Source organism: Calliopsis andreniformis, chromosome 8 (assembly GCF_051401765.1).
Source record: "Calliopsis andreniformis isolate RMS-2024a chromosome 8, iyCalAndr_principal, whole genome shotgun sequence".
Lineage (NCBI taxonomy): Eukaryota > Metazoa > Arthropoda > Insecta > Hymenoptera > Andrenidae > Calliopsis > Calliopsis andreniformis.
The window spans coordinates 6400804-6425362 of NC_135069.1; the positions used below are offsets into that span (position 1 = coordinate 6400804).

A 24559-nucleotide genomic window follows, 5' to 3' on the forward strand; every position below is an offset into this window, starting at 1 on the left:
GTTGCATCCTCGTTGTGAGCATAAAGCGTAAACTCGTCAGAGGTTTCCAGAGGAAATATCACGCGTGTGAGCTTACAGAAGAACCCTTAACGTACCTGGGGAGTCTTGTAATGAGCTTACCAATTGAAGAAGCCCTGTGAACGAGATTCAGAGCAACGTGGAGGGGAAAAACTGGCAAACAGTCGGCTACGATCAATTCGAACGCCGTGAGACGCGAACGCGAAGGGAAAAGTTCAACTGAGAAGCTTCCACTGTCGCTGGAAATTCGGGATCAAGATCTTGGATTTGCTGAACTTCCGTCGCGATCGATGGACAACTGATTTATCGCGGTGAGTCTGTCGTGATAAAAACTACGCGTAACTCGATTCTAGTGAAGCTCGGTGAAGCGAGGACCTGGAAAAAGTGAGCACAAAGAGTGTGAAGGATTGTTCATAAAGTGAAACGTCTTTGAGTTCATATGTTGGGGCAAAGGAAGACCAAGGCTACCACAGGATGCTGGTTGTAATACAATTTTTGGGGATTAGTAGGTCTATATCTACATAAGAGTTATCCTCGATTTATATTATTATTTATTTTTATATTACAAATGTTGCAGTCAAGTATTTCATGTACTAGTAGAAATTTAATGAACCATGTTTTGAAGTAATTTCAAGGAACAGTAATTTTGAATAGGACAGCGTCAAAGTAGAGAGAAACATAATTATAGTAAAACCATAAAAGAGTAAAAGAAAAAGTTTCTTTGAAAAAGAAAAAGTATTTCTGCGGCTCGGTGCTCTATCCTAGGGAAAACGAGCGTATATTTATTCATGAGGCAATTACAATATGCTGATGTTGTAATGCACTTTTTGGGATGCAACTTTCACTGACCTAGGACAAGTAGGAATTTTCTAGGGCTCTTTTCAATCTTTCGCTGAAATATTTTCTAACTTCTGCTGGCAGTAGCTACGAGATATCTGAGGGGACGAATAAGACACTGACAGTGCTGTCCAGCTGAAGAGTTCTGTAATTGCATCTCACTTAACAGCAAACTATTTTTGCCACTGGTGGTCCAAGTTTTGCCATACATTAGGCCAGTTTCAAGAGAAGTAATGGAGGACCAAACTTCTCTAATTAGAGGCTCGATAGGAAGCATCCAAGTTTTGGGAAAGAAACAAGGCCAGAAGGAAGGGTCAAATGTCATATTTTACTATATTCTCACCAATATCGTTATGTAAGATTATAGCAGACCATGGAATATTCTATTTTGTCTGTTTAGTTATAATTACGACTTACTAAATTAACATTTAAGTACTTCATTTTCATACAGAACGATGAATATTCAGTAGATACAATTTCTAGCTATGACTTCGCTTAAATTCAACTTAATTCGACTTTTGTGTATCCTCAAACAATATAGGAATGAAAAAGCTTGTTCAATGCAAATACAATAGAATTATCTAATTTTCTGAATTAATCAGCATTAATGGGAATAAGACATATTCGACAGTACCTATTTTATACTAAATTTAAGGGACAATTGAAAGGGAAATCCGAGTAACTTTGGTGATCGATCCATGAGCTTCAAATTTGCAGAAGTTTGGACGTGCATAGAAACTGTCATCCCTATCTCGACTGTCTTTCACACGATAACGTTTCCCTTTTCGTCTCGCCGCAGTTTCCTCTGTGTTCGTTCACGAATTTGTCTCCATCTAAATGTATTACATGTATAAAACAGTCCGAACCAAGATACCCTACACGTGCTACAGTGAAACTGCGAAACAGTTTCTATGAACTATTAAACTATTCTATCAATTATAAAATAGGAGCCGAGAATGGAGATCATAGAAAACTTAACTAACTTTCACTCTACTGAATACGGAAAATTTTAATTAATTCTGAACTTCATAATGAGAAGCCTAATCCATATTCAATAGCGACTATGATCAATGCATGAATATTTGCGATTCCAAAGCAAGCAACGTCTATTCTTATATCTTCTGAAACACGAGAATCTGGTTTCTCTCTATTTCAGCTTTATAAATACTTTATCGTGAAGGCCTAGAAATAGATTGTCCAGAAAGTATTATCGGAAAGGAAGAAATTTAGTCAGGAATATCTTTCTCCACGCTCTACTATTTGTCCCAAAATCGTGTCATGTTCGAAGGCAGCGTTTTATGCGCAGCATTGTGCACACAAGAGTGAATCATGCAATGTATATACGTCAGATCACGGTCATCGCACTCGCCCGAGCACCCGTATCTTTCGTACGTGCAGGAATGCCTGAAAATATGCCTCTGTCACCGCTCCACGCGAACTTAATGCACGTGGATCACTTGACGTTTCGCGGACGAGAGTAACATGTGGGCGTACCCACGTCCAGCTTATTTCATCTGCGAGGATTTATTTGAAATTACTATGACGAGTATTTGAACATCTATGAAATTAACATTTTGATGGTCACCTATTTTGGAGCATCGATTCGATACTTTTGAAATGTATAAATATTCAAACATAACCACAGCAAGCTTATATCACTGGTATTCATCTGACATATGTTATAAAATATGTACTGAAACAGACATGAATTAAACTAAGTGACAGGTGTCATTGAGATCGACAGTTTGAAATCATGAATTGAAGATAGAATTCAACAGAGTAGTGAAATTCAGTAATTAATTTAATTAAAAATTTGGCTATTTAGTTTAGAAAATATAGGTGTGTCTTTTGTATAGTTACTAAAGAAATGTAATAATTTGCAGATGAAATCCACATAGAAGCAATGAAGAAACGCGGGAACCATGAGAACAAAGCTGGAAAGAGTCGGCATCATGAAAGTAACTCGACTGATGATAAGAAGAATGAGAAGAACGGTAACAAAAAGGCGATCAATGTAAACGACGATATCCAGGATCAAGGATTCGGCGATTGGCTACGATCTAGCGATGGCATTGAAATGATGCGACTATTCGTCATCGCCAATTCGATTTTGATCTTCTTCACTATGGGATGGCCAAAGATACAAGAAACTATCACAATACTCAAACAGTACTTCTACGTTGAAGAATAAACGAACCGAAGACATCCAATATAAATCTTAAACACATTTTCTGGAAGCTAGTAATCTCGTAACGTGTAATATGATTCCACTTCAAAGGAGTGACTGTAAAGTCCTCGTTTGGCCTTGTTTGCAGCGAGATATCTGATATACCTGAAGATCGGTACAGTGGATCAATTTTGAAAACCAAAAAGTAGAGGGAAATATTGCGAAAAGCCTTCAAGAGTTTTAATTTTTAATATCACTTTTTGAAAGACTTTAGCAATACGTGATTTTGAATACTTCAATCAAATAATTCAAATTTCGGATCTATATTGCTCAATACTCTCCAAACTTCCAACACATACTTTCCACGAATCATACTTCTCAACTTCCACCAGCTGAACAGTTCAAATTTCCCAATATTCTCAAAAATGTTAATACCCACTTTTAATACACTCCACATTCCACCGTACCCTAAAAAATTCTACCAGAAATTTAACCCATTATAGTCCCATCATCCCCCAATTCGTAAAGACAGGACCACCCTCTCCATCATCCTCGTACAAAGTAAACCCCACAAAAGGCAATCATGTTGGGCATGATATTCCGCGGGGTTTTCCTCATTAGCATACTCACTTGGTACAGCACCAGCGTGTGGAAAATGATCGACGGCTACTTTAGGGATCAGTTCCGAAACTACTTGGAAGAAGAGTATCGGAAGAATCCTCGTATGAGGTCAGACGTGGAGGCAGTCGATAAGGTCGCTCCCGTTTCGACCACGCCACGCCCCGAGACGACGGTGGCGTCGCTAGAGGAGGTCCCTGAAGACCCCGAGGTCGAGCGTGCGGTCGAAGTTGCAGAAAACGATTCCACGACCATCGAGGCGAGCGAGAAAGAGCAGGTGACAGGTGGCAGTAGTGAAAACGAGGCTGCGACGGGATCCACCGATAAAAATGCATTCCTGGGAACCACCATGGAATCGGGACTGGAAAGTAGGAAGTCGTCTGAGAGCGAGGAGGAATCTCGACGATCCATTAATCACGATGGCCGTGACCCCGAAGGGGAGAGTCGTGGCGACGACCATCGATCAGCAACCCCTAAAACACCCAGGAAAAGTGTCAAAGCTGACAAGAAGGCGACCATGTCGAAAGACACTTTGCGCGGGAATGCGAGACGGAGGGCTGTGAAGACGATCACGCTGACAGAAAGGGATTTTAAGTCGACGAGGAAGAAGGAAGCGTCGAAGGACGATTTCTGGGAGTTTGAGGAGGATGCAGATGAGAAGGAGCCGCTGCAAGGCGTCTTGGTTTCGGAGCTGCCATACAAACCAAGGGCTGATATAGGGGACATAGAAAGAGTCACTGCTGACGAGTACTGTCCCTTGACCTTGGAGGATGAAGCTTCTTGCGGAGAAACGGCTAAGTGGCCTTGAAGGGCCTTGGCGAGGTGAAGGGATGAAGCTGGAGAATATTACTACAGAAGTTAGAATGTAGGGGGTCTGTTAACTGAGATTGCAGATTGAGACAGCTCTCACTCTAAAGTACCTCAGAGCTAAATTGGTATTAGATGTTACTGGATCTGTATATCCTAATTTAGCTGTAGTGTAATAAATAATTGATTTAGAAACTAGTTTATGGAGAATTTTGTAAATTATATGAAGAATGTTATGGAAATGTTGAACACCTGTTTTCAGACCTAAAGTTCATTGTTCTATGTTACTATTTGCATGATGTTTATATTTTACACTCTAACTGTATTATGATATATGATGTTTAAGATAACTGCAAAAATAGATTGAAAAATAAATATTTGTTCAAAAAATGAATACACGAGCGACGTCACTCAATTTTCGCGGCGGGAAATCACATTATCGCTATTGGTAAAAGTTTTTTATGGGACTGAAGAAGTCGACAGAAATGTGTGCAAAATGTGCCCTGTCATTTCAGCATTACTCTGGTTAGAAAAAAATTTCTAGAAATCGCGGTGCATAAAGTAAACTACCTTTCGCGGATTCACTTTTCTTCAAAAATGCAACAAGTTGTTTGAGAAAAGAAATAATATATTTTTCCACCAAAAAATATCTGAGATTGTAATATTGCTGCTGAAATGAGGCCACGGTTTGAAAGAACACTGTCCTTTGACCCTGAAAATGAGGTCTCATACAAGGGAAACCGTCAAGTTGCCGTGAAAGTGCAGAGAAATTGCGATCTATGATTCCTACAGAAGTTCACGATTACCATGGAAATGGAATTACAAACGAGAGAACTCAGTTAACGTTAAAAGTCTTCTCTTCTATCTTGTCCATTTGGTCTCGCTGCAGTTCCTTGCACTCGATAAGCTATCGTGCTTCCGTAAATTAAGATACTGTTGGCCAGTTAGCACATAGCTTCGTTGTTATTTGACCTGCACGATAATACACTGTTTGCTAACCAAATATTTCTACACTATTTCTCTTCATTCTTCAATTTCTTTTTACCTTACATTCTTTGCTTCTTGCATGCAATATTTAAAAAATTTTATAATTCTAGCAGACCAAATTTATTTGAACATGATTTAATAATTTGAAGAGTATAAATGATTTGGTATAATTTTTTAAAATGAAGTATTTCTAAGATTAGAATTCCAAAAATAGTTCACCTAGTATTAGTAATAAAACATAGAAATGAAAATGAAGGAGCAACACTAAAGATTAAAATGTCGTTCAATGCAATGGAGGACAACGTGCAAAAAATCGCATCGCATGGTTCGTCAATTATGCAAGACGACAGGTAATGCGCGCGCCTGTGTGTGCATCGTTTTGCATATCCATGTCCATGGTCAACGTGTTACATATACGACAGGTGCAGGAAATGCGCGCCCGCGGCCTCAAACTATGCCTTATCGAAATGCGTGCCGAGAGCTTCGAGAAATATAACCTAGCCGACGTATAAATAATAAATTCATTACACTGCGTACTTGAAACGAGAATGCATTCTATTCTGTTTTTTACACACGTCATCTTAAAATGCTTCCCATGATATCTGCCTTGAATACTAATTATGAACGAGCAACTACAGTTCATAATTTGTTCTAAAATATCTGCACGTATTAATTTTCCCTAAGAATAATAAGAAATTAAGCTGAAATATTTCCTAAACCATTTTACATTTTTCCTATTTTTAATCTTCTAATTTTCTGCAGTTCAGTAAAACAATTCAGTATCTACTTGATCATTTTTGTAAAATCCTTAGTCATACTCTCCTCAACACAATACTATAAAATCTGGAATTCATGGTTTAGCGTTTTACGTATTAATAATAAAGAAAATTTCTATTGAACCATAAGCAATAGCAAGACTGTTTCAAGAGGAAAAGAAGATCGCTCCCAAGTTATGTAGCTGTCGCGTCGGGTTTGTTATGTAGCGCACGCAGCGCGGAAAGAAAGATGAAAAAGGAACACTCGCCATTAACGGACAAAACCGTTTCCTAGATAACCGAGAAAATACCCCGGCAATGGCCTCATTACGATCGACAACGATTTCTCGTGACCACTTCCCGCATGCTTCGATTCAAATCAAAATTTTTCATTTGTCTCATTCACCGTTGTAATTTGTAATTATTGCAAGCAAGAAATGTACAAGTGATGTAATCGACACACTACCGTGTAAATATGTAATCGATGGATGATAACCTACTGCAATAGATATAACTTTAATGCTTGATAATATGTAGCTGAAAAATACGAGCAATTTATTAAATAAACTGAAACCTGAGAATATTTTCAAGACATTAAATTAGAAGACAATAAACTTGTTATAAAAAGAGATGCCTTGGAAGTGTTCTTTTGTTATTTTCTATGATATAGAATGTATTCTATTTTATAAAGTCAACAAAGTATTTTGCTTCTGGATTCATGATTAATTAAAAATATTCGTAACTTTAATGATTATAAGTTTACTTACACACTCCATAAATTTTATGTAAGATTGTCTGCGATTTCAATTGCTATTAACTTAAATTGCATTTCCACGTGCATACTCGACAACGAGCACTTAATCAAAAATTCTAATTAACCTTCTATAACCCATTCCTACATGCAACATGAACACAAAATGCATTTCCCTGCGGTAAAATTCTCCTAACAAAGTGAATTTCTCTTACACGAGTTCCAGTGTAACCATAGCTGAAGTTGCATACGCAGTCATGCACCTAAATGCAACAGAAGCAACACAACCGCGCAACTTTCTTCGAACGATAACAGCACGCATCTCGCGGAGTTACTTTCTCAATTTGACAGTTTCGGAATCGAAATGAAGAAAGTGAGCACACGTCAATTTCAAGCACGAAGGCACATGGAAGGAAAGCGATCCACTGACGTTCTCTAGTAATTATGGGAAACATGCAAATGGACCATGAAACCAGAGACGCCAATTAGCCGAATCATTAAGAGAGGGAAATTCTTTTCACCTTCTGTTCTTTTGTCCACGACCTTCTTTTTTTCTTTTCTCTTTTACCCAGTTTAAGCGCGAACGTGCGACTAGATCGTTCTTTGTTCGTTTGATGAAGTTATTTTGTCGTTCAAGTAGCGCGAAGCGGCCGACAAACTACTGTTTTATTATAGCGGTCATCATACTGTTTGGATAGCAAAGTACACTGTTCTGTTCAACAATCAGCAGAATTAAAGCGTGCTCGCGGAATATCCGGAACGCATCGAATTACGGCGTGTAACAGCGAAACGAAACGGTATATGGAAATTGGACCGTTCTGGGTTAGACTCTATTTTATTAGAGAAATTCTACAAAATGTGGTTGGAACTGCTAGGCAAACTTGGAATTGAATCAATACTTCAATAGCATAGTTAATATTTACGTTTCAATAAAATATGAAAGTATTCCAGCATTCGTATCTAATCAGAGTATCGTGAAAGCGTTTGCTCTGTGTCTGACACAAGGAAGCAATTACTGGAACTTTTGGTAGAATGTGCGAACTCGCATGATTGAAAAGGAAAAAGGAAGAAAAAGATAGAATATTTATTTGCAACCTCATTTCGAAGAAAAGTATTGAATATTTTAATTTGTAAAACTGTTATTCGTTTCTAGATTGTCAATTTTTAGTACTCGAATTTGCAGAAAGAATTTTGATATTGAGATTTATAAATATTTGCACGATTATGTAACTAATTATGGGATTTTGAGTTGACTGAGTGGAATGACGTAAATATGCTATAAATCAATCTGGGCTCTCTCTTTTGGAGCATTTTGTATTTGCGTAATAAATTGGTAAAAAATGTCGTAATAAAACAAGTAATTGACATTGCAATTTAAGTGGCTCGAATCTTCACAGGTTATTGAATTTTACTATGTTTATAGTGAGTTTCTACGACCTGATAAATATCAATGCTTATTATTTCATGTTTGTCCTTGTGAATACTTCGTAAATAATAACTAACTATAGAATTTAAATAATAACTTCGTAAATTTAAGTATAAACTACCTTACACAACTAAAAAACAGTAATTCGTATAAATTACACCCCCAAAAGTACGTGAATGAAAAGAAATTCCCCTAAAATCATACAATGGACTGTTTTTCATTCATTGTAAGAAATCTTCAATGTACCTCTACGTCTCCATTTACAACTCAACACCTGTCTTCATTCAGATACACATAGAATTAAAAAAAGCAGGTGCTCGATTCGCCACAATAGTAAACCATAACATGAGTAGGTTATTGACCTATTTCTCAGATGAACGATAGATCAACTTGATGGAAACAATTTCTCAGAAAGTTTCTATTGAAGAAAGGGGTTACCCCAAACATTTTTGTCCTCCATACATTCTACACAAAATTATCTACTCTTGATAAAGCTTCAAATTACTATTTTGGAATAATTAAACCATTGACTTTAAAGCTGTAATTCGAGCAAAATATGAGATAAAATGTTGAGTAAATTTGTCTGCATCCAAACAATGCATGCTCCAAGAATGGACCTTGGTATTCGGAGGACACCGCCATTGCTTACGTAAGCCTGAATTCAATGCGAAATAAAATTGGATGATTAGAAGTAATGATTCCCTAGTTGAGTTTCCGGAAGATTGTGGCAAAACACTGCAGAACGGGTCGAATAGCACACAGTAGTGATTCTTATGGATAATTAGATCAGAACCAGATCCCTCGAAAGCCTGACTAGCAACCTGTTGCTCGACCAGTAACATTCTTGAATGATCCTGTCGAGTGCAAGACCTTTACACGTCGAACTACAACTCGCAATTCCTACGATATGTAGTAGAAGAATAATTTATGACACAATATTACGACCCAGATACACGCAGGTTTAATTAAACGTGCTTGATACACTTGGAAAGGCAACAAATTCTATGCATTTCACTGTACTTTCACATGGCGGTAATAAACGAGATTTTATCGAATCCAGAAGCAAAAGTTTAGAGTAAATAATGAAGATTGAAAGACTAATGTCTCCTCAAACTAAAAGGAGCACTGTTACGATGAAATTATTTAAAAATTATTCCAAAGATAAATTACTATGTCTAATCAAATTAAATTCGACTTTGTTTCGCTTTCTAATTACTAATTAACTGTTTTTTTTTTATTTCTAAATATCTTAATGCTAAATCTAATGGAGTAAATTTGCAAATACGGGTAATATGTTAGTGTCAAGCATTTCATTATAAAGTCTATGCGTGTTACGTAAAGGACACAAACGTGCTATGCGGGTCAAATTGCACGTCGAAAATCTAGCACAAATGAATACAACGGTGCTTCGTAAAATTTGCCAGACACGTTCCAAAAGGATGCGTGTCTAATCATTTTCTATTTAGGCCTTGATACTCAAAGAAATCCTAATTGAATTAAACTATTCGAGGATTTATTAGTAGCGATACGGCCATCAAATTTTGCTCAAATTAAACTACCCACAATTAACAAGGGTAACACAAGATTATTTCAATTTTTCGACATTTAACAGAGTCGTTCACAGAAATTTTTACGTCCGTCATCCACAGCATTGCATAAGCTCCTCATAAACATAAAAAATTATGCATTCCCAATGCCAAAACCCAGTGAAGCTACTGTTACATATTCAACACAAAATGCTTGAACACGTAAACATTCTTACGGCAGCATAAATTTCAATTCATCAATGCTTCTCAAATCCAACAAACACTATCTTTTAAGAGACAATTCACATAACATATGAACTCACATTTTCTACCCCACTAATCTCCCCAGCGGCCGTAAAATTCTCTGTCAGACTCGTGTCACAAAAAATCTCAAAGCAAGGTCCATACCTAGTACTCACTGCATCCAAATGCATCGAAACAGGTCCACACTCCGATTTCATACACTTCCACTATCCCAATTAGCGCAGGAATATCCTGCTGCCGAAGACGAAGCAGATTCGCGAGGGAGCACGCGTCAGACGTCGGTCCATCACTACCTGTAACAGAGGGGCCTAAGGTAGAGACACAGCAGGGCCCCAAAGGTTCGCATTCCACGCGGAACAGCCGAGAGCAAGAGAGACATGCGCCGGCACGTATCGCTTAGGAGGAAAAAAAGGACCCTTTTCGGGCCTGGACTCGAGAGGACCCGGATGCTCTCGGTCCTCGGAGGGACGGTATTGTTCGCGTCGTGAAGCGCAACGAGCAGGGGAATGCTGCCAGTTGATGGGCCCTAACCTAACCTCAAACATCGCGGCACAGCGATAGGGAAAACAGAGTCACTCACCTCGACGATCGTTTCCCTGGCGTTGTTCACGGACCGCACGACAGCTCGGTCCCTCTTCTTCATTCATCGAGCAAGCCCTGTCCCGCCGTGGATCCCCGCAGGCACGCTCGTGTCAAAACACTCGGCTGCACTCGCGTCACCGCGGCGCATAATGTGGGCCCGTTTGAAAAGCTCGCGGTTCGAGCACACGCTGGAATGCGCCTGTGTCCTCCTACGGTCACACGAGTCGATTGGACGATTTTTCACGCGGGGACGCGCGCGTAACGCGGATCACGTGGCGCGTACAACACCACGGGGATGAATTCAAAAGCCGACCGACCACCGCCGTTTACAACCGACACCGAAATGAGAGATAAATGTGACAGAGACGCTAACCGACGTGTTGCCGTTTGACCTGTCTCTGAACTGACCAATCGCCTCGCAGGTGGTACGCTACGATGTTTCTTACTGGCCTGGTGGGGGAGAAAATAGGAGGGAAAAGACCACCTGACGCGCAACCTTTTGGGGTCTGGTAAAAGATCGGGGGACCCTGTGGGGTCCTAGCCTGTTGGGCCTTGAATGTTTCCTGATCGGCGGTCGGTAAACTGGGTACGCTTTGGAAGAGGTACTGATGAGATACAGGATAGAACATGGGATTTATACATTAACAATAGGAAACACATGATAGCAAGACTGGAAAAGTCCAATTGGTTGCCAGCATATAGGACAGATGACTCTGTTGAGGGTCCTAATATGAGGGTAATTAGAATTATTAATGAATTCTTTGATAAGTGAAATTTAAAACTGAAAGCTATTGTGACTGAATAGAAGGATTAAATATTTCTTGTTAAACTATTGTACATTGTATACCTGTTGGCTAATACAGCCTAAGGAATTTTCAATAGAAGAAAGAGTCATGGGATTTTGTGTTATCACACCACAGTATACTCGTCTGCGGTAGCATAGAGAGATAAGACAGCTTATGGAGTTTCGTGTCTCGTGTTCTGAAATACCGACTTTTTCAGAAACCACTGGATGAAGAGTTCACTGCGATTTTCTAGCGGTGAATGTTGGAACTACATTGTTCATCCGCATCACTGATGATGGTAAAGTCAGTGAATGAGATAGTATTCTTACGATATTACTCACTACATAAGGTGTTTCACTAAAGTATCCTCCTAAATGAGATGTCTAAAAAGAAGAAACTTATGTACATTTCTCTGTAGCCACTTTCTGAGGTTGGATATAAATGATATATCAGCCAAGTCTCGTATTGTGGAGAGGCTGTTGCGAGTAGAGGTGCAGTGAATTAGAACGAGATGGGGTAAGGGTCCACAGAAAGCGGGGATGAAAGTAAAGCGGAATTTGAAATTTGAGCAAGATTTACGAAATTGGTCAAGAGTGACCAATGATAACTGTTGACTGATAACCAAGTTTACTGGTTATAGCAGTCCAAATGGAGAAAGCAATCCAGAGGACAGGGTGCTCCAGTAAGAGTCTGGACCAAGCGGGGATGGGGATGCCTACCCCATATCTACAAAGAAATTTGCAAGAATATCTATAACACTTTAAAGTATTAACCATCTTCCGAAGTACAAATTCCATAATGTTTCCTGAAACAAAGATTAAAACGACATTATAAAAAATTCCAGTACATTTTTTATACAAACATAAATATTCAATGTTTCTGAAACAGACAGCAAAAAAGTATTAAATAAAATTTTACAATGCATAGTTTTTCACGAATGTCGGTACTCCCACGCTGTATCCTGAAACAAGAAGCAAAAAGGAGTTAAATAAAATATCACTTGCGAATATTATACACATGCAATAAACATGGTCCGTAGACGTTCTTGTTAATTTTTGGACATTTATTACTTCGCAACACTACTTCAAAACGCGTAAATCACCGCAATTCGCAACACTATCTTGAATAGAGGAAGTAGATAAAATAATAAATTTGAATTATTTAAGACATAGGAAAAACTATGTCAAAATAGTAATTTGAAAAATGTATACTAGTAAAAAAACATTACAGTATATAGATAAAAAACAATAAATTAATGCAACGATACAAAGAATGAAACTAGAAACAATTAAAAAAAATTTTAAACAACTCTGTTTTAAAGAAATCATGATCGACATTTAGCAGTTAGATTAATACAGACTATTATGTAAATTTTCTCTCAAACATATATAAATCGTCATTTAATTTATAAGCAATGCCAATTTATCTCTTGTAATTATCTTTTGTGACTCTAATTCAAACCGCGATTTGTCCAACATTACTAGATTAAACTACTACTACTACTACAAAACTACAAGCAAGCATAGTGACAAAGTAGTAACGACAATGATTCCCCATCCGAAGATGGCGAACCATTTATAGTTTCCCTTTTCTTATGGCAAATATGCCGGGACTCTTCAGCTTATAGCTTCTTCTTTCTTCGGGCGGTCCACCCAGCTGAAACTTAAGTGCACAAGATTCCCCATGACATTGAGAATCAACGAAATCTCACGCTTGGGTAAAGCACGAGAACACAACCAGTAATTGCGAGGAAGTCTAAGACTTCCAAGAAATTTCTGTTCGCGAACCCGTACTGAATCTTTAGCATAACATCCTACCTATCCGTTCGATCACAACTCAACGACCCTAGTGCAATGTCGCTGAATTTGAAAAGCAGAAAGCAAAACTAAGGCAATGGCATGCTCCATCGCGTTAGCTTCACTCTAAACTCTTCAAATGGAATCCAGAAACAAGTCATCACGCGAAAGCGCGCCTACCCGATCAAAGAGACTGTGATGACCTGTCCTGGCCCTACCTACTTACATCTAACATTCACACCAGAAAGTAAGCTACCTACCTGCCTAACACCCGTAATTAAACAATGGCAAAAAAACAATCACACCAATCGCGCCACCCTCCTCCCCCCACCCACGTCTCTTTCACTCCACGATTCTCACACATGACACCCGGGTGCAGGGCCTACACTAGGGAGGACGTCCCGGGACGCCTCCGTCACCCGAGTTTGGCACACAACAAGCACACTCTAAGGTACGTACCATTTTCCTGAAATCGACTGGCAAAGGCTAGTGACCATTGCGTGTATTTGTAAATTGCAGAAAAGGCAAAATCAATTTATAATATCGTGTCACGAATTAATATGTAACTTCAAAGTTGAACAACTAATAATACAATGACTTGACTCTACTAATTGTATTGCAGAATTGGATTAATTTTCAATATACAGAGACATATTCCATAAAGTGATTAATACAGCATCATGGCGATCAAGGAATATGTATCCATAAATGAAACTACATTCATTAAAACCGACGTAATTCCACAACCTAACCACACACACACAAGTGGAAAATACGTCGTGCACGATACACTAACCAGTGCCAGCCGCTAAATAGTTATTAAAATCTTATAACTAGGTCATCGTGCCCCATCGCTTCCACCCGCCCACGTCGCACCTGGGCACGTGAATGAGTTGAAAGCAACAGGTACGGGATTGGTACCTGAAAATCCTCATCTAAAAGAAGCGATTAGAACATATAATCTAACGATATATTATCATTTTTACTTCCATTTCAAACGACTCGACTTTACTATAATTCTTTAGCAAGGCAAATGACTCTACTCTCTATTAAATTTGTCAAAGAACACATAATTTTTATTACTATTTACAAGACCAATGATTCTACTCGACATACTATTTATCAAAAAAGGAACTTTACTTTTCATTGAAATAAAAATCTGTGAAATTCCAACATTTTATATTAACAGTTGGCAATTCTGCTGTCAACGTAAAATTTTTACAAAAAAAAAGAGGTGAAGAAACTGTTATACATGCTCGGTACGTGACAGCAAAATGTGCCACTCTTGAAATGCCTTCTTGTACATAACACGGAGCATACGTTTTTCTCAAACATTATATTTCAGCATTCTCAAGACGTTTCAATATCATTATTCTCTGTTCATTTTAGAGATTTAATCTTAATATTCAACAATTAGTATTTTATTTTATACATCATGTTCATTGTGTAGCTGTCATACTACTGAAGTCGAAAGGTATCATATTACTCTACTGAACTCTATCATGTTACTCTACTGAAATTCACTCTCTAACGGTGGTCATTTGAGTATGTACCCAAATCAATAAATTCGAATGTAAGCGGAGTACACTATAGTATATTTTGCAAAACGCGAAGTACAAGAAGAACTTAACCTGAGCTATAACAAATACACAGAATAAATGTTACTACTCACGGGGATAGAAATATACCCGCGGTCACTATGCTTGCAAAACAATAAAAAATACAACTAGTCACCCGTGCCGCTTCGGACCTTTGTGTCCTACGACATGATTGAGTGACCAGAGGAAGCAAAAACATGCGTTACCTTACACCCACGGGATGAAGGCAGCCCGACGAATTACCCAGGGGGTGTCTGCTGGGCCTGGAATGAACCAAAAAGACAACAGAACATATTAATAAATCATCTCATAATTTCGAATTCAAAATTCTAATAAAATAAAATAACACTTACATTATTCTTCTCGTTTTGACACCAGAATTCACCAACGTAGGATCCTGTCTTCACTGCTTCCGAATGTATCTTCTATCTACACATCTTCACTTAAAATCAAATTCCTGTAACAGAACACAAACAATTATTCAAACTCAATGTATTTAAGAATTACTGTAATTTAATTGAAAGGAATGTATAAAGATACATTCCCGAGAAAATAATTATTTTTTTCAAATATCAAGTGCTAACCTTAACATTTGGACCTATTGCGATGTTTTATTCCCGTGATGTCTGCTGAATAAATGAGACTACTTCCTTCGAATCTAAAAATCCAATTCGCTGCCGATATAGCCTTAGGGTGGAGAGAATCCAGTCACTGCTGTAATTTACATGGAGAAATGGAAATTCTGAATAACAGTGACCACTAAATTTCGAATAATTTGCGAAATCCCGCTCAACTCAAGTTGGCGTCTCTATCGTTTGCAAATCACGCGTCAATTTTTCAATCGTTTCGAAAATATACGACAGTATACGCAAAGTTTCAATAGGTAGTCGCACAATAGTATGTTATATTTTATTATTTTGCACAAAAATCTAAGCGATTCTGTAATTAGACCAAGGAAAATAATGAAAAACTCACCTCTGTTACGAGCTCTGCACGCCAGCGTTATGCCGTTCCAAAGGGGCTGCGCGCGCAACTTCGAGAATCGAAAGAACATGGCGGCGTTTCGATAGTATCGAATCTCGATCGCTTAGCGTCTTCTATCACTCACCTATGACATATCAGACAAAAGTCTCTTTACAGCAATAGAATATGCAACAGTAACTGTATTTCACTTTATAAACTACTAAATTATAAACTGTAGTTCACGAAATGTACTCTACGTTAGCTTTAATTCATAGAATTATGTCAGAAACGCTATTTAAATTTCGCCGCCATTACGTAGCTTGGCGTCTTCTAACAATGAAAATTTGCTCGAGTATGATAGATTCCGAAATTTTGACAAAGGGACTTCAAATCAACCATATTTCACTACAAATAGTGTGACAGCAAAAATACCAATCGAATTTCGTAATATATATCTCTTACGACGTGAGAAATTTTCAAGAAGGTACGCTACCGAGGGACGCGGAATGAAAATTTTTCGATCGAGTATTATTAAGTAATATTATTGAAATCAAAGTAAATATTCCTCTAAATATGTTCTACTATATTAAAAGTAAGTAATCTCACCAGGATTAACGATGAGGAACCGCCAAACGCAAGATTTAACAGGATTTATCGCACAGGACGCGTACACGTCTGATTAGCTCGGCGCCCAGGAACGGAATGACGGCGCGCGCAGGTTGATACAATATGGCGTTCAAAATCGTCTTTAATGGCGGGAAAGGGTTGTTGTTATAATTGCATATTAATAGATGAAATTTCTAATAGCACTTAAAAACTCTAATAATATTTGAAAATAATTTTGTATGTTTATAAAAAATGTAAATGCGTTGAATAAATGTGCTTTTATTTATACAGCGTAATTCTACTTGTGCAAGTTTCCTTCCCAAATTTTACATAAATCGATGAATGAAAAATGTCTTTATGGTTTGTGAATTTCAGTAATTAATTTTACTTTAATATTAAGCTGTTAAACTTGTTTATTTAATGGAAAAAGGGGTTTTAATTATTTGTTAGTTGATGAAACCTGCATTGTTCTGCCATCTAGTGGCGACGGCTATGAACTACACGTCCCATTTTATTTAAATAAATAAAAACTCGTTAATTTGCTTAATTTGTTGCAATTTAAGCATTTGAATTTATTATTGAACCACTTAACTTTATTGTGGAACTTTACTGTACATAGATATTGCTTGTAGGTCACTAAAAAATTGTTTTAAAATTTGTTAAAGTTAGTGTAACTGTAATAATTATCGAAATTCTATATGAATCAAATTTTAATAATTGCTTTAGAATGACGTAGAAGTCTGCAAAATATAGACAAAATTTGTTGTCCATACTAATTGTTCAGTTCTATAAAATGATATAATTATAAAATGTATCGAAATTTTGTTCGTCCTGGAATTGTTTTATTTTACATGAAAGTCGTTACATTTAACTCCACAAATTACATTTATTTTGCGGATTCATGGGGCTCTGTCGAGGGCAGTCAAAAGTTTGTGAGAATTCGGGCAAATTTGAAAGGGAACCTATAATGCGATATTTAGGAGGACTATGTTCGTCACTATTAATCACGTCTTTTTCATATTCTGGTCTCGTTGCTGCACACCAAGACTGTGAAATTAAATTATTATTAATTGTGGTATTTTTTAGGATACTTAATTAACACTACACAATAGCGATTAAATATTTAACACTTAGCAACGTAAACCTTTACTAATTATATTTAACATAACTTACATTTGCGAAAGCTAAAAAGAATAGATGATCGTCAGAAACATTTTCCAAACCAGGTAGTTTACTTTGAGGCTTCTGATTTGCTATCTTTTTGTAAGCTGAGAAAGCTACTTGCAAGCCAATCGAGTCAGCTATGTTTTCACTTTCGGTTAAATTACCATCCACCTGATTGTAATTAAAAATTAAATTTTAAAATAATTTTAGTACTCTACATATATTACGAAACTTACCTGAACATTTTCCCCGTTTTCGTCCTTTACATCAAGAATATAATTATCATACTGATCCACGAAACACGATGTTCTGTTCTCAAATCCATCAAACACTTCCTTAGAAATCCAATCACTTTTAACACCTCCCTCATCGTACCTTATACCTAAATTAATTAAGTATTCCAAACGTGTGGAAAATAGTTCTAAATTAGTATTCCAATTTCACTAAATTGCAAGGTAAGTATGAACAATTCGTATAGTACCTTCATTGTCAAAGCTATGGGATAATTCATGTCCAATTACAAAGCCAGTGGTCCCGTAATTGACAGCACTGATAAAAAACAAAATTAAATTATACTTACTAGTAGAAATTCAGAGGTAAATTAATATTAATTGTATCCCATGAAACTCACTCAGGCAGAAGATGTGTGAAGTATGGGTCCTGCAGTTCAGCTGCTGGTATTACTAAGATAATACGTGTTAATTAATTAAAGTCAGAATATATTAACAAGACATTTCTTGTTCTCTCAAATTTCTTGAGATTTAACTTTCTAACACAGTAATTTTACTTTATACAATACTTACGTATCGCGTTAATCGTTTGAGCGTAAAATGCGTTAACAGTTATAGGATAGGTCAGGTCTGTCCACCTGAGGAATTATAATAATTTTATGCAATGACTCCAGATTCTTAATTGACAAGAGTTATAACAAAGTGATTAAAATATCACTCACTGGCTCCTCAAGGCAGGCTCCCTAAATAGTTTGATATTTCTGATTAAATCGTTTTCCACGCAGTTTAGAATATTTTGAAAATAGTCTGAACTTATTTTCAACTGTAAATAATGTATTGAAATAATTATGTAAATCTAAGAAACATAGCTTTTGTTTTTCGATTCCATGAAAATTTCATACCCCTTTGTAATACTCAGTTACAGCTTGCTCATCCTTATACCAGTCTGGATATCCAATCTGAGGTTCTATGGTGTCCAACTTTTGCGTTAAAGATTTTTTTCCTTTTTCTGTTATCCAATTAGTTTGTTTTATTCGTAGTCTCATCTCTTGTTTTAGGTTTTCCAGCATTTTCTTTGCCTTGAAATAAAATCGTTTAAAAAATATCTTAAAAAATCTTTTCAGAACTCTGACCATTCTATATCACATTTTACATTAACAAAAAGTACATAGTACCTTGTCGATAACACTATCTGAAATGTATTTCTTAACAAACATATAGGAGATCGCGTCTTTCATTTCCAGATTGATTACGCAGATCTTCCACCTGCAAACAAACGACCAGTTATTACGTTGCATAAGATTATTATTAATAATTACAATTGTTAAACTACCAACCATACCGTGGCATCTCGTTGGAAATGTTATACGATGAATAAGCCATACTGAACAAGGTGTCCCTCATTTCTTTTGTAGAGTACGCCAAAACCTTGTTCACGAAGTTCCATTGAATATAATTCACTGTAAAGGGTAGTTCGATAAGAATTGGTATCATGTAATTACCAAACGATTCCAGAAATTGTAGTTTACAAATCATTTTTATTACCAAGTGTTCTTTGTGAAGTTTTGCCAATTAATTGTGCTAGTTGGTGAAGGAATTCTGGATTGTAGACAATAATTGGTTCAGACGCATTTATGCTGACGTTCCCAAGCTTGAATATATACTGTATTACATCCAGGAAGTTAATCTGCAAGGATTTAATATAAATTGAAGCTATCATACAGTTTATTATTGCAATAAAATAACAAATCGAAAGTTATACAAAAATTAATGAATTTGTGAGATCAAAATGATTGTAGCAAGTATTTTATTTCTTCGAAATTGTAATTATACCTTTGCTCTTGGAAGAACATCGTCGAAACTGTCATACCATTGTTGCAACTCTTCAATCGTCATTCTTTTATAATTATCCCGCAGATCACGATTCTCTTTTTCAGTTCCAAGAAGCTGTGGAGCAGAAAATTGTATACTTTCTGGGTTTACGTTTTCCACGAAGATGAAATAAAATTACAAGGTATTCTCTGGATAAATAAATGGATTTTCTTAGAAAGGAAACACTACTTGCTTTACTTAAACATTCTTACTTGCCGTAGTTCCAATTCAAAGAGGATCAGCTTTGTTATATCGTCACGTAAACGATATTTATTCAAGGTGTACCCTTTTGCATTTGCAAAAGTTTGAATTATCTTAATAAATCCATCTATGTATGCAGTAACATCATCGTACACTTTAGTTGATTCAGTCAGAGAATCTATAGGGTACTCAATGCCTTGATCCAGCTGCAATGGATGCAATTTAATTATTGTACTCTCTTAGTCTTTAGATGTGCCAAAATTTCTTATTTTCATAAATTTGCAGCTTACCGCAAGCACATAATGATTCGTATTATTCGGATCGAACTCCAAATTCAGATTGTAAAAAGCATTAGTGCCGAGTATTGTTGAGTATCTCTTATCAATTTCTTGCCAAGACATGTAGGAAGGGCTCGATTGATTTAATCTTCCATTTCGTGCTATAGGCCAACCACCTGTTCTGTCTAGGATCTCTTGGATTGGTTGAATTCCTTTTTCTTCAATTGTATCTATTACATAATTGTAAAACAATATTCAGTATATTAGTGATGAAATAATAGTAAACTCTGGAACAGCGAAAAACTTTGAAACTTTATTTTACGAGAACAGCTAGAATTCTAGTATGTTTCTTAATAATTCTATTCTGAAAAAATATATGCTAACAGACGTATTTTACAATAAGGAAAAAACACTTACTATTCGTTTAATTATATATAATTGATTTTAAGTGGAGGCGGCTATCATTACCTATCGGCTGTCATTACCTACAGTTACTAATTATGTAGTTAGTTTCATAGATAGTTATATCTACCAGAATGGAATTTCCTTACCTACATTCATGCAGGAATGGTAGAGCTTCTTTGCCATTTTGACAGGCGGAATGTCATCAGGCTTATCAGGTTCCTCGAGGACGTCTTAAATAATGAGTGAAACAATGAAAACTAATTAATACTTATATTACACGACAGTGTGTTAAGTATGATTTACGATAATTAAAAAAGTAAAAAAAGCCAATTACTTTAACATTTTATTATAAGAAGATCTTTAAAAGATTATTAAGCTCAAACATAAAAATTGAAAAAAAAACCAGATCTCCATTTTGCGACTGTCTTTCCATAAAAAAGTTTCCAAATTAACTTCTAATTAAGAGATAGTGTTATCTACTTACTTTTAATACGTTTGTACGTTTTCTCCATGACGACGTGGTCTTCAGACCATTCCACTTCATTGTTCGGTATAGGATTGTGCTCTTCCCATGATCCACAAGCGTACTTGTAGAAATCTTCACAAGGATTCGCAGAAAGGTCCCTGCTTTGTAGGAGTTTCTGAGCTGCATGGCGTAAAACTTATTCAAACACAAATATCGAAACATCAAAAAGATAAAAAAAAATCTAGCTTTCTATTGCACTGTATGACACGTTCACCAAGAGATTAAGTAATCGTTCATGCATCTCAAGTTCCTTCACATTCGTGAATCGCCAGTTTTACCCGGAAATGATAGACAGTTTCAAGAAACTCTGTTTCGACGACAGTTTCATAATCTGCTCTGTGCATTTTTATTATGAGTGTGACTTAACATCCTGCACGATGCAAAAATGTTCTTTCCCAATGCTCTTTCTTTTCCAAGCTATCAAGCACGATAACGCGTGTGAACGAATACCAGCGCAGAATCTCTTACATAAAACCGACGTATTTGCAAAAGGATTTCAACTTATGTAAATGTTACGTCACGAGCGCAGACGTACCGATTTTATTGCAGTAGGTTGTTTCACAAATTCTTCGCTCCTGATTCGGTTCATAGTCAGTGTTCGAGCCTGCTTCCGTGTCATCCGTGCTCAATATCCTCGAGATTGCCGCGGACGATAATGGAGATGGTAATGCTGCTGCCGCTGCTAAGTGACATCTGCCAAAGGAAAACACTCGATTCACGAATCCTTTCTCGTGTGTAGTGAACAAACAAAGAGGATTGAAATATTGTGAATAATACATGTTACTGCATCGTCATGTACCATTGCTTTATAACGTGACGCAGAATTACACAACGCTATCCTGATAGCAATACTCAGCCACACACGAGTTTCTTCGTGTAGAATTATTTACTTGCTTCAATCGGTGGTGTATTAGATTTTGTGATAGAATTAAGAGACCCAGAGTAATAGTTGGATGTGAAAGCTCAGAATGGGAAAAGTATAGAATGTGAATTTTCAGAGGTGATTTATGTGAGTACTGGGTCTTTCTTCAACACAATTCTAATTTATTCTAGTGAGTAACGAATTTAATTGTATCAAAATTTCGATCAATTTAGTAGTCACTTATCTTGACTTAATCTCTAAAAAATTAGAGTATTAGTAAGGATTTAGTATTAAATGTAAATTATGTGTAAATGTCTTCGATGTGACATGAAATGCTTTGAAATGTTGAGACATTGTTACGAATCGGAAAAGTTATCAATTGCATGTGATCACTTACAGTAGAAACAGGAGTAGCATGCTCGTTGAAGCAGTGAGATCTGAGACTGATGAATCTTGTCGGAGCAAAGAGCTAACCAAAAGTCAGCACAGTGTGGTCTTTTGCTAGTGAACGCGCCGGATACGTTCTTTTCGAATTGGTCGAAGCCAATCAGTGTGCAAGGAAAATTTATGAACAGTGTTTTATGACATGAATCAGATATCGCGAGCCACGTAAGAAATAATCGATCGCATGATCGTCGCGCTCTGGCATCCTATTTAGTAAAGCAGCTTGACTCAGTGTCTGTGGACTCTTGATACTGGTGTACGCTGCTTTTTCTGTATGTTTGCAATAATTTATAAGCAGTGCTGATAGTGCAGCACCGGTTTTAATGCATCAACTATTTTAGGGTATTGATGTCGTTGAATAATTGCAAGTTTCCTGTTTACTGGTGTGAATTACGTAATACCTGGTTGAAAAAGCAGGAAGCATTCGTGTGTAAGTAGTTACTATTTGCTGAACAGTAAAGAATGATATATCAGGTACAGGAAATGTTTTAAAATATAAATTGAACTACGCTAAAAGAATTGATGAATAAAAAATGACACACTTTTAATAATATAGGATTTATATTTTCTTATTGATTCTCAATTACATTTACATTTTTACTTGTAACAATGTTTGTATAATAAAGTATATAAATAAAATAAAAGATGTCCTACTAATTATTTTACTATTCTTATCCTCACTACAGGTTGAAGTAGAATAAGCTGGCAAGATATTCATAGTCAGACATTCTATTACTTACATTCGTACATTAAGCAATACGTTTTAAGAAGTTATTTAATTTTTGAAACTAATTCCACAAATTGCAGTTATTTTGTGGATTCATGTAGCTGTTCCTCGGACACTTAAAAATTTCAGAAAATTCAGGGTCATTCGATAAAGAACCTATAACACGATACATAGGTGGACTGTGTTCGTCGATATTTGCTGTACGTAGCGCGTATTTTCGTCTTGCTGATGAGCACCATGACTGAAATTGAATTATATTAATTAGTTAAAAACTTATGAATACCGTTTAATGAGATGCGAATATAACTCACATTGGCAAACATTAAAAAGAACAGTTTCTCATCAGACATACTTTCCAGCTTGGGAAGTTTCATTTGGGGTTCTTGTTCCGCCACCTTTTTGTAAGCTGAGAAAGCGATTTGTATGCCAATTAAGTCTGCTATATTTTCACTTTCAGTTAAACGACCATCCAACTAAATTAAATCGAAGACTACAGAAACAGACAGGAATAAAATTTTTATTGTATTTAAATAAGAATTCACCTTAATAAGCTGTCCATGTTTGCCTTTAATATTGAGAGTATAATTACTGTACTGATTTACCACGCATGTCAATTTTTTTTCATATTTATATAACAGTTCCTGTGAGATCCATGCTGTTTCAGAGCCATTTGCATCAAGGCGAATCCCTAAACGAGGTAAGTAAAGTAAACTGCTTAATGTATGTTAAAATCGAAAATGATAGACACACCTTCGTTATCAAAGTTATGGGATAACTCATGTCCGATTGTGAAGCCGATATTACCATAATTAATGGAGCTAAAACGTAAATTAATTTTCAATCGTAATTATGAACAATCCGAACACTGAAACTTACTGCGGCAAATGTGGCGTCAAGAAAGGATCCTGCAATTCCGCTGCTGGTATATCTGCGGAAACAAATGAGAAGTACACTGCAGTAACTGTAGCATAAACGTATAAGTCTAAAATATATGTATCACTCTGGGAAAAACACTATGAGAAAAACAACGTTCGCTTCCAGGACACGCCATGGACTGGACGAATTTTTTCGGGCCAATTCAATACATGGAGGTGAAAGTGGAAGCTTTGCCCTTCAAAATGAGTCCAGGCTGACCTCACTGCGATTTTTCTTCACGAAGTTACAGGAGCTCAAAGATTAACCACTTTTTCCGACTCTGGACCACTGCCTGATTCCGAGGCTAGAGGCTCACTCTTCATTCAGAGAGTGATATCTCGGCGAAAAAAAATCGCAGCGATGTGGCTAAGGTCTCATTCGAAAGGGGAAGGTTCCCCCTTCAATACATATGCAAAAGATGACGTAGAAAAAATTTATCGCGTTCCTCG

The 24559-nt window shown here is 36.8% G+C and overlaps 4 protein-coding genes across 4 annotated transcripts; 2 read left to right on the plus strand and 2 right to left on the minus strand.

Annotated features, from left to right (window-relative positions):
- The first annotated feature begins 202 nt into the window (after nucleotides 1-202).
- Nucleotides 203-3048, plus strand: Xport-a (exit protein of rhodopsin and TRP A). The gene is made up of 2 exons (XM_076383555.1): nucleotides 203-329; nucleotides 2739-3048. The coding sequence occupies exon 2, from the start codon at nucleotides 2759-2761 to the stop codon at nucleotides 3044-3046; it is 288 nt and encodes a 95-aa protein (XP_076239670.1). The 5' UTR covers nucleotides 203-329; nucleotides 2739-2758; the 3' UTR covers nucleotides 3047-3048.
- Nucleotides 3049-3605: 557 nt separating this feature from the next.
- On the plus strand, nucleotides 3606-4841 carry LOC143182521 (uncharacterized). The gene has a single exon (XM_076383554.1). It carries the CDS (start codon nucleotides 3606-3608, stop codon nucleotides 4446-4448), a length of 843 nt encoding a protein of 280 aa, XP_076239669.1. The 3' UTR covers nucleotides 4449-4841.
- Nucleotides 4842-17123: 12282 nt separating this feature from the next.
- On the minus strand, nucleotides 17124-21941 carry LOC143182066 (endothelin-converting enzyme homolog). The gene is made up of 17 exons (XM_076382807.1): nucleotides 21698-21941; nucleotides 21121-21282; nucleotides 20783-20866; nucleotides 20244-20461; nucleotides 19965-20159; nucleotides 19714-19827; nucleotides 19426-19567; nucleotides 19223-19340; nucleotides 19056-19146; nucleotides 18783-18959; nucleotides 18603-18703; nucleotides 18454-18518; nucleotides 18282-18333; nucleotides 18132-18199; nucleotides 17887-18032; nucleotides 17660-17821; nucleotides 17124-17533 (listed from the first exon to the last, which is right to left on the minus strand). Exons 1-17 carry the CDS (start codon nucleotides 21939-21941, stop codon nucleotides 17354-17356), a joined length of 2319 nt encoding a protein of 772 aa, XP_076238922.1. The 3' UTR covers nucleotides 17124-17353.
- A 1315-nt stretch (nucleotides 21942-23256) lies between these two features.
- LOC143182067 (neprilysin-11-like) lies at nucleotides 23257-24246 on the minus strand. The gene is made up of 6 exons (XM_076382808.1): nucleotides 24225-24246; nucleotides 24072-24177; nucleotides 23946-24013; nucleotides 23738-23883; nucleotides 23507-23668; nucleotides 23257-23436 (listed from the first exon to the last, which is right to left on the minus strand). Exons 1-6 carry the CDS (start codon nucleotides 24244-24246, stop codon nucleotides 23257-23259), a joined length of 684 nt encoding a protein of 227 aa, XP_076238923.1.
- Nucleotides 24247-24559: the final 313 nt, after the last annotated feature.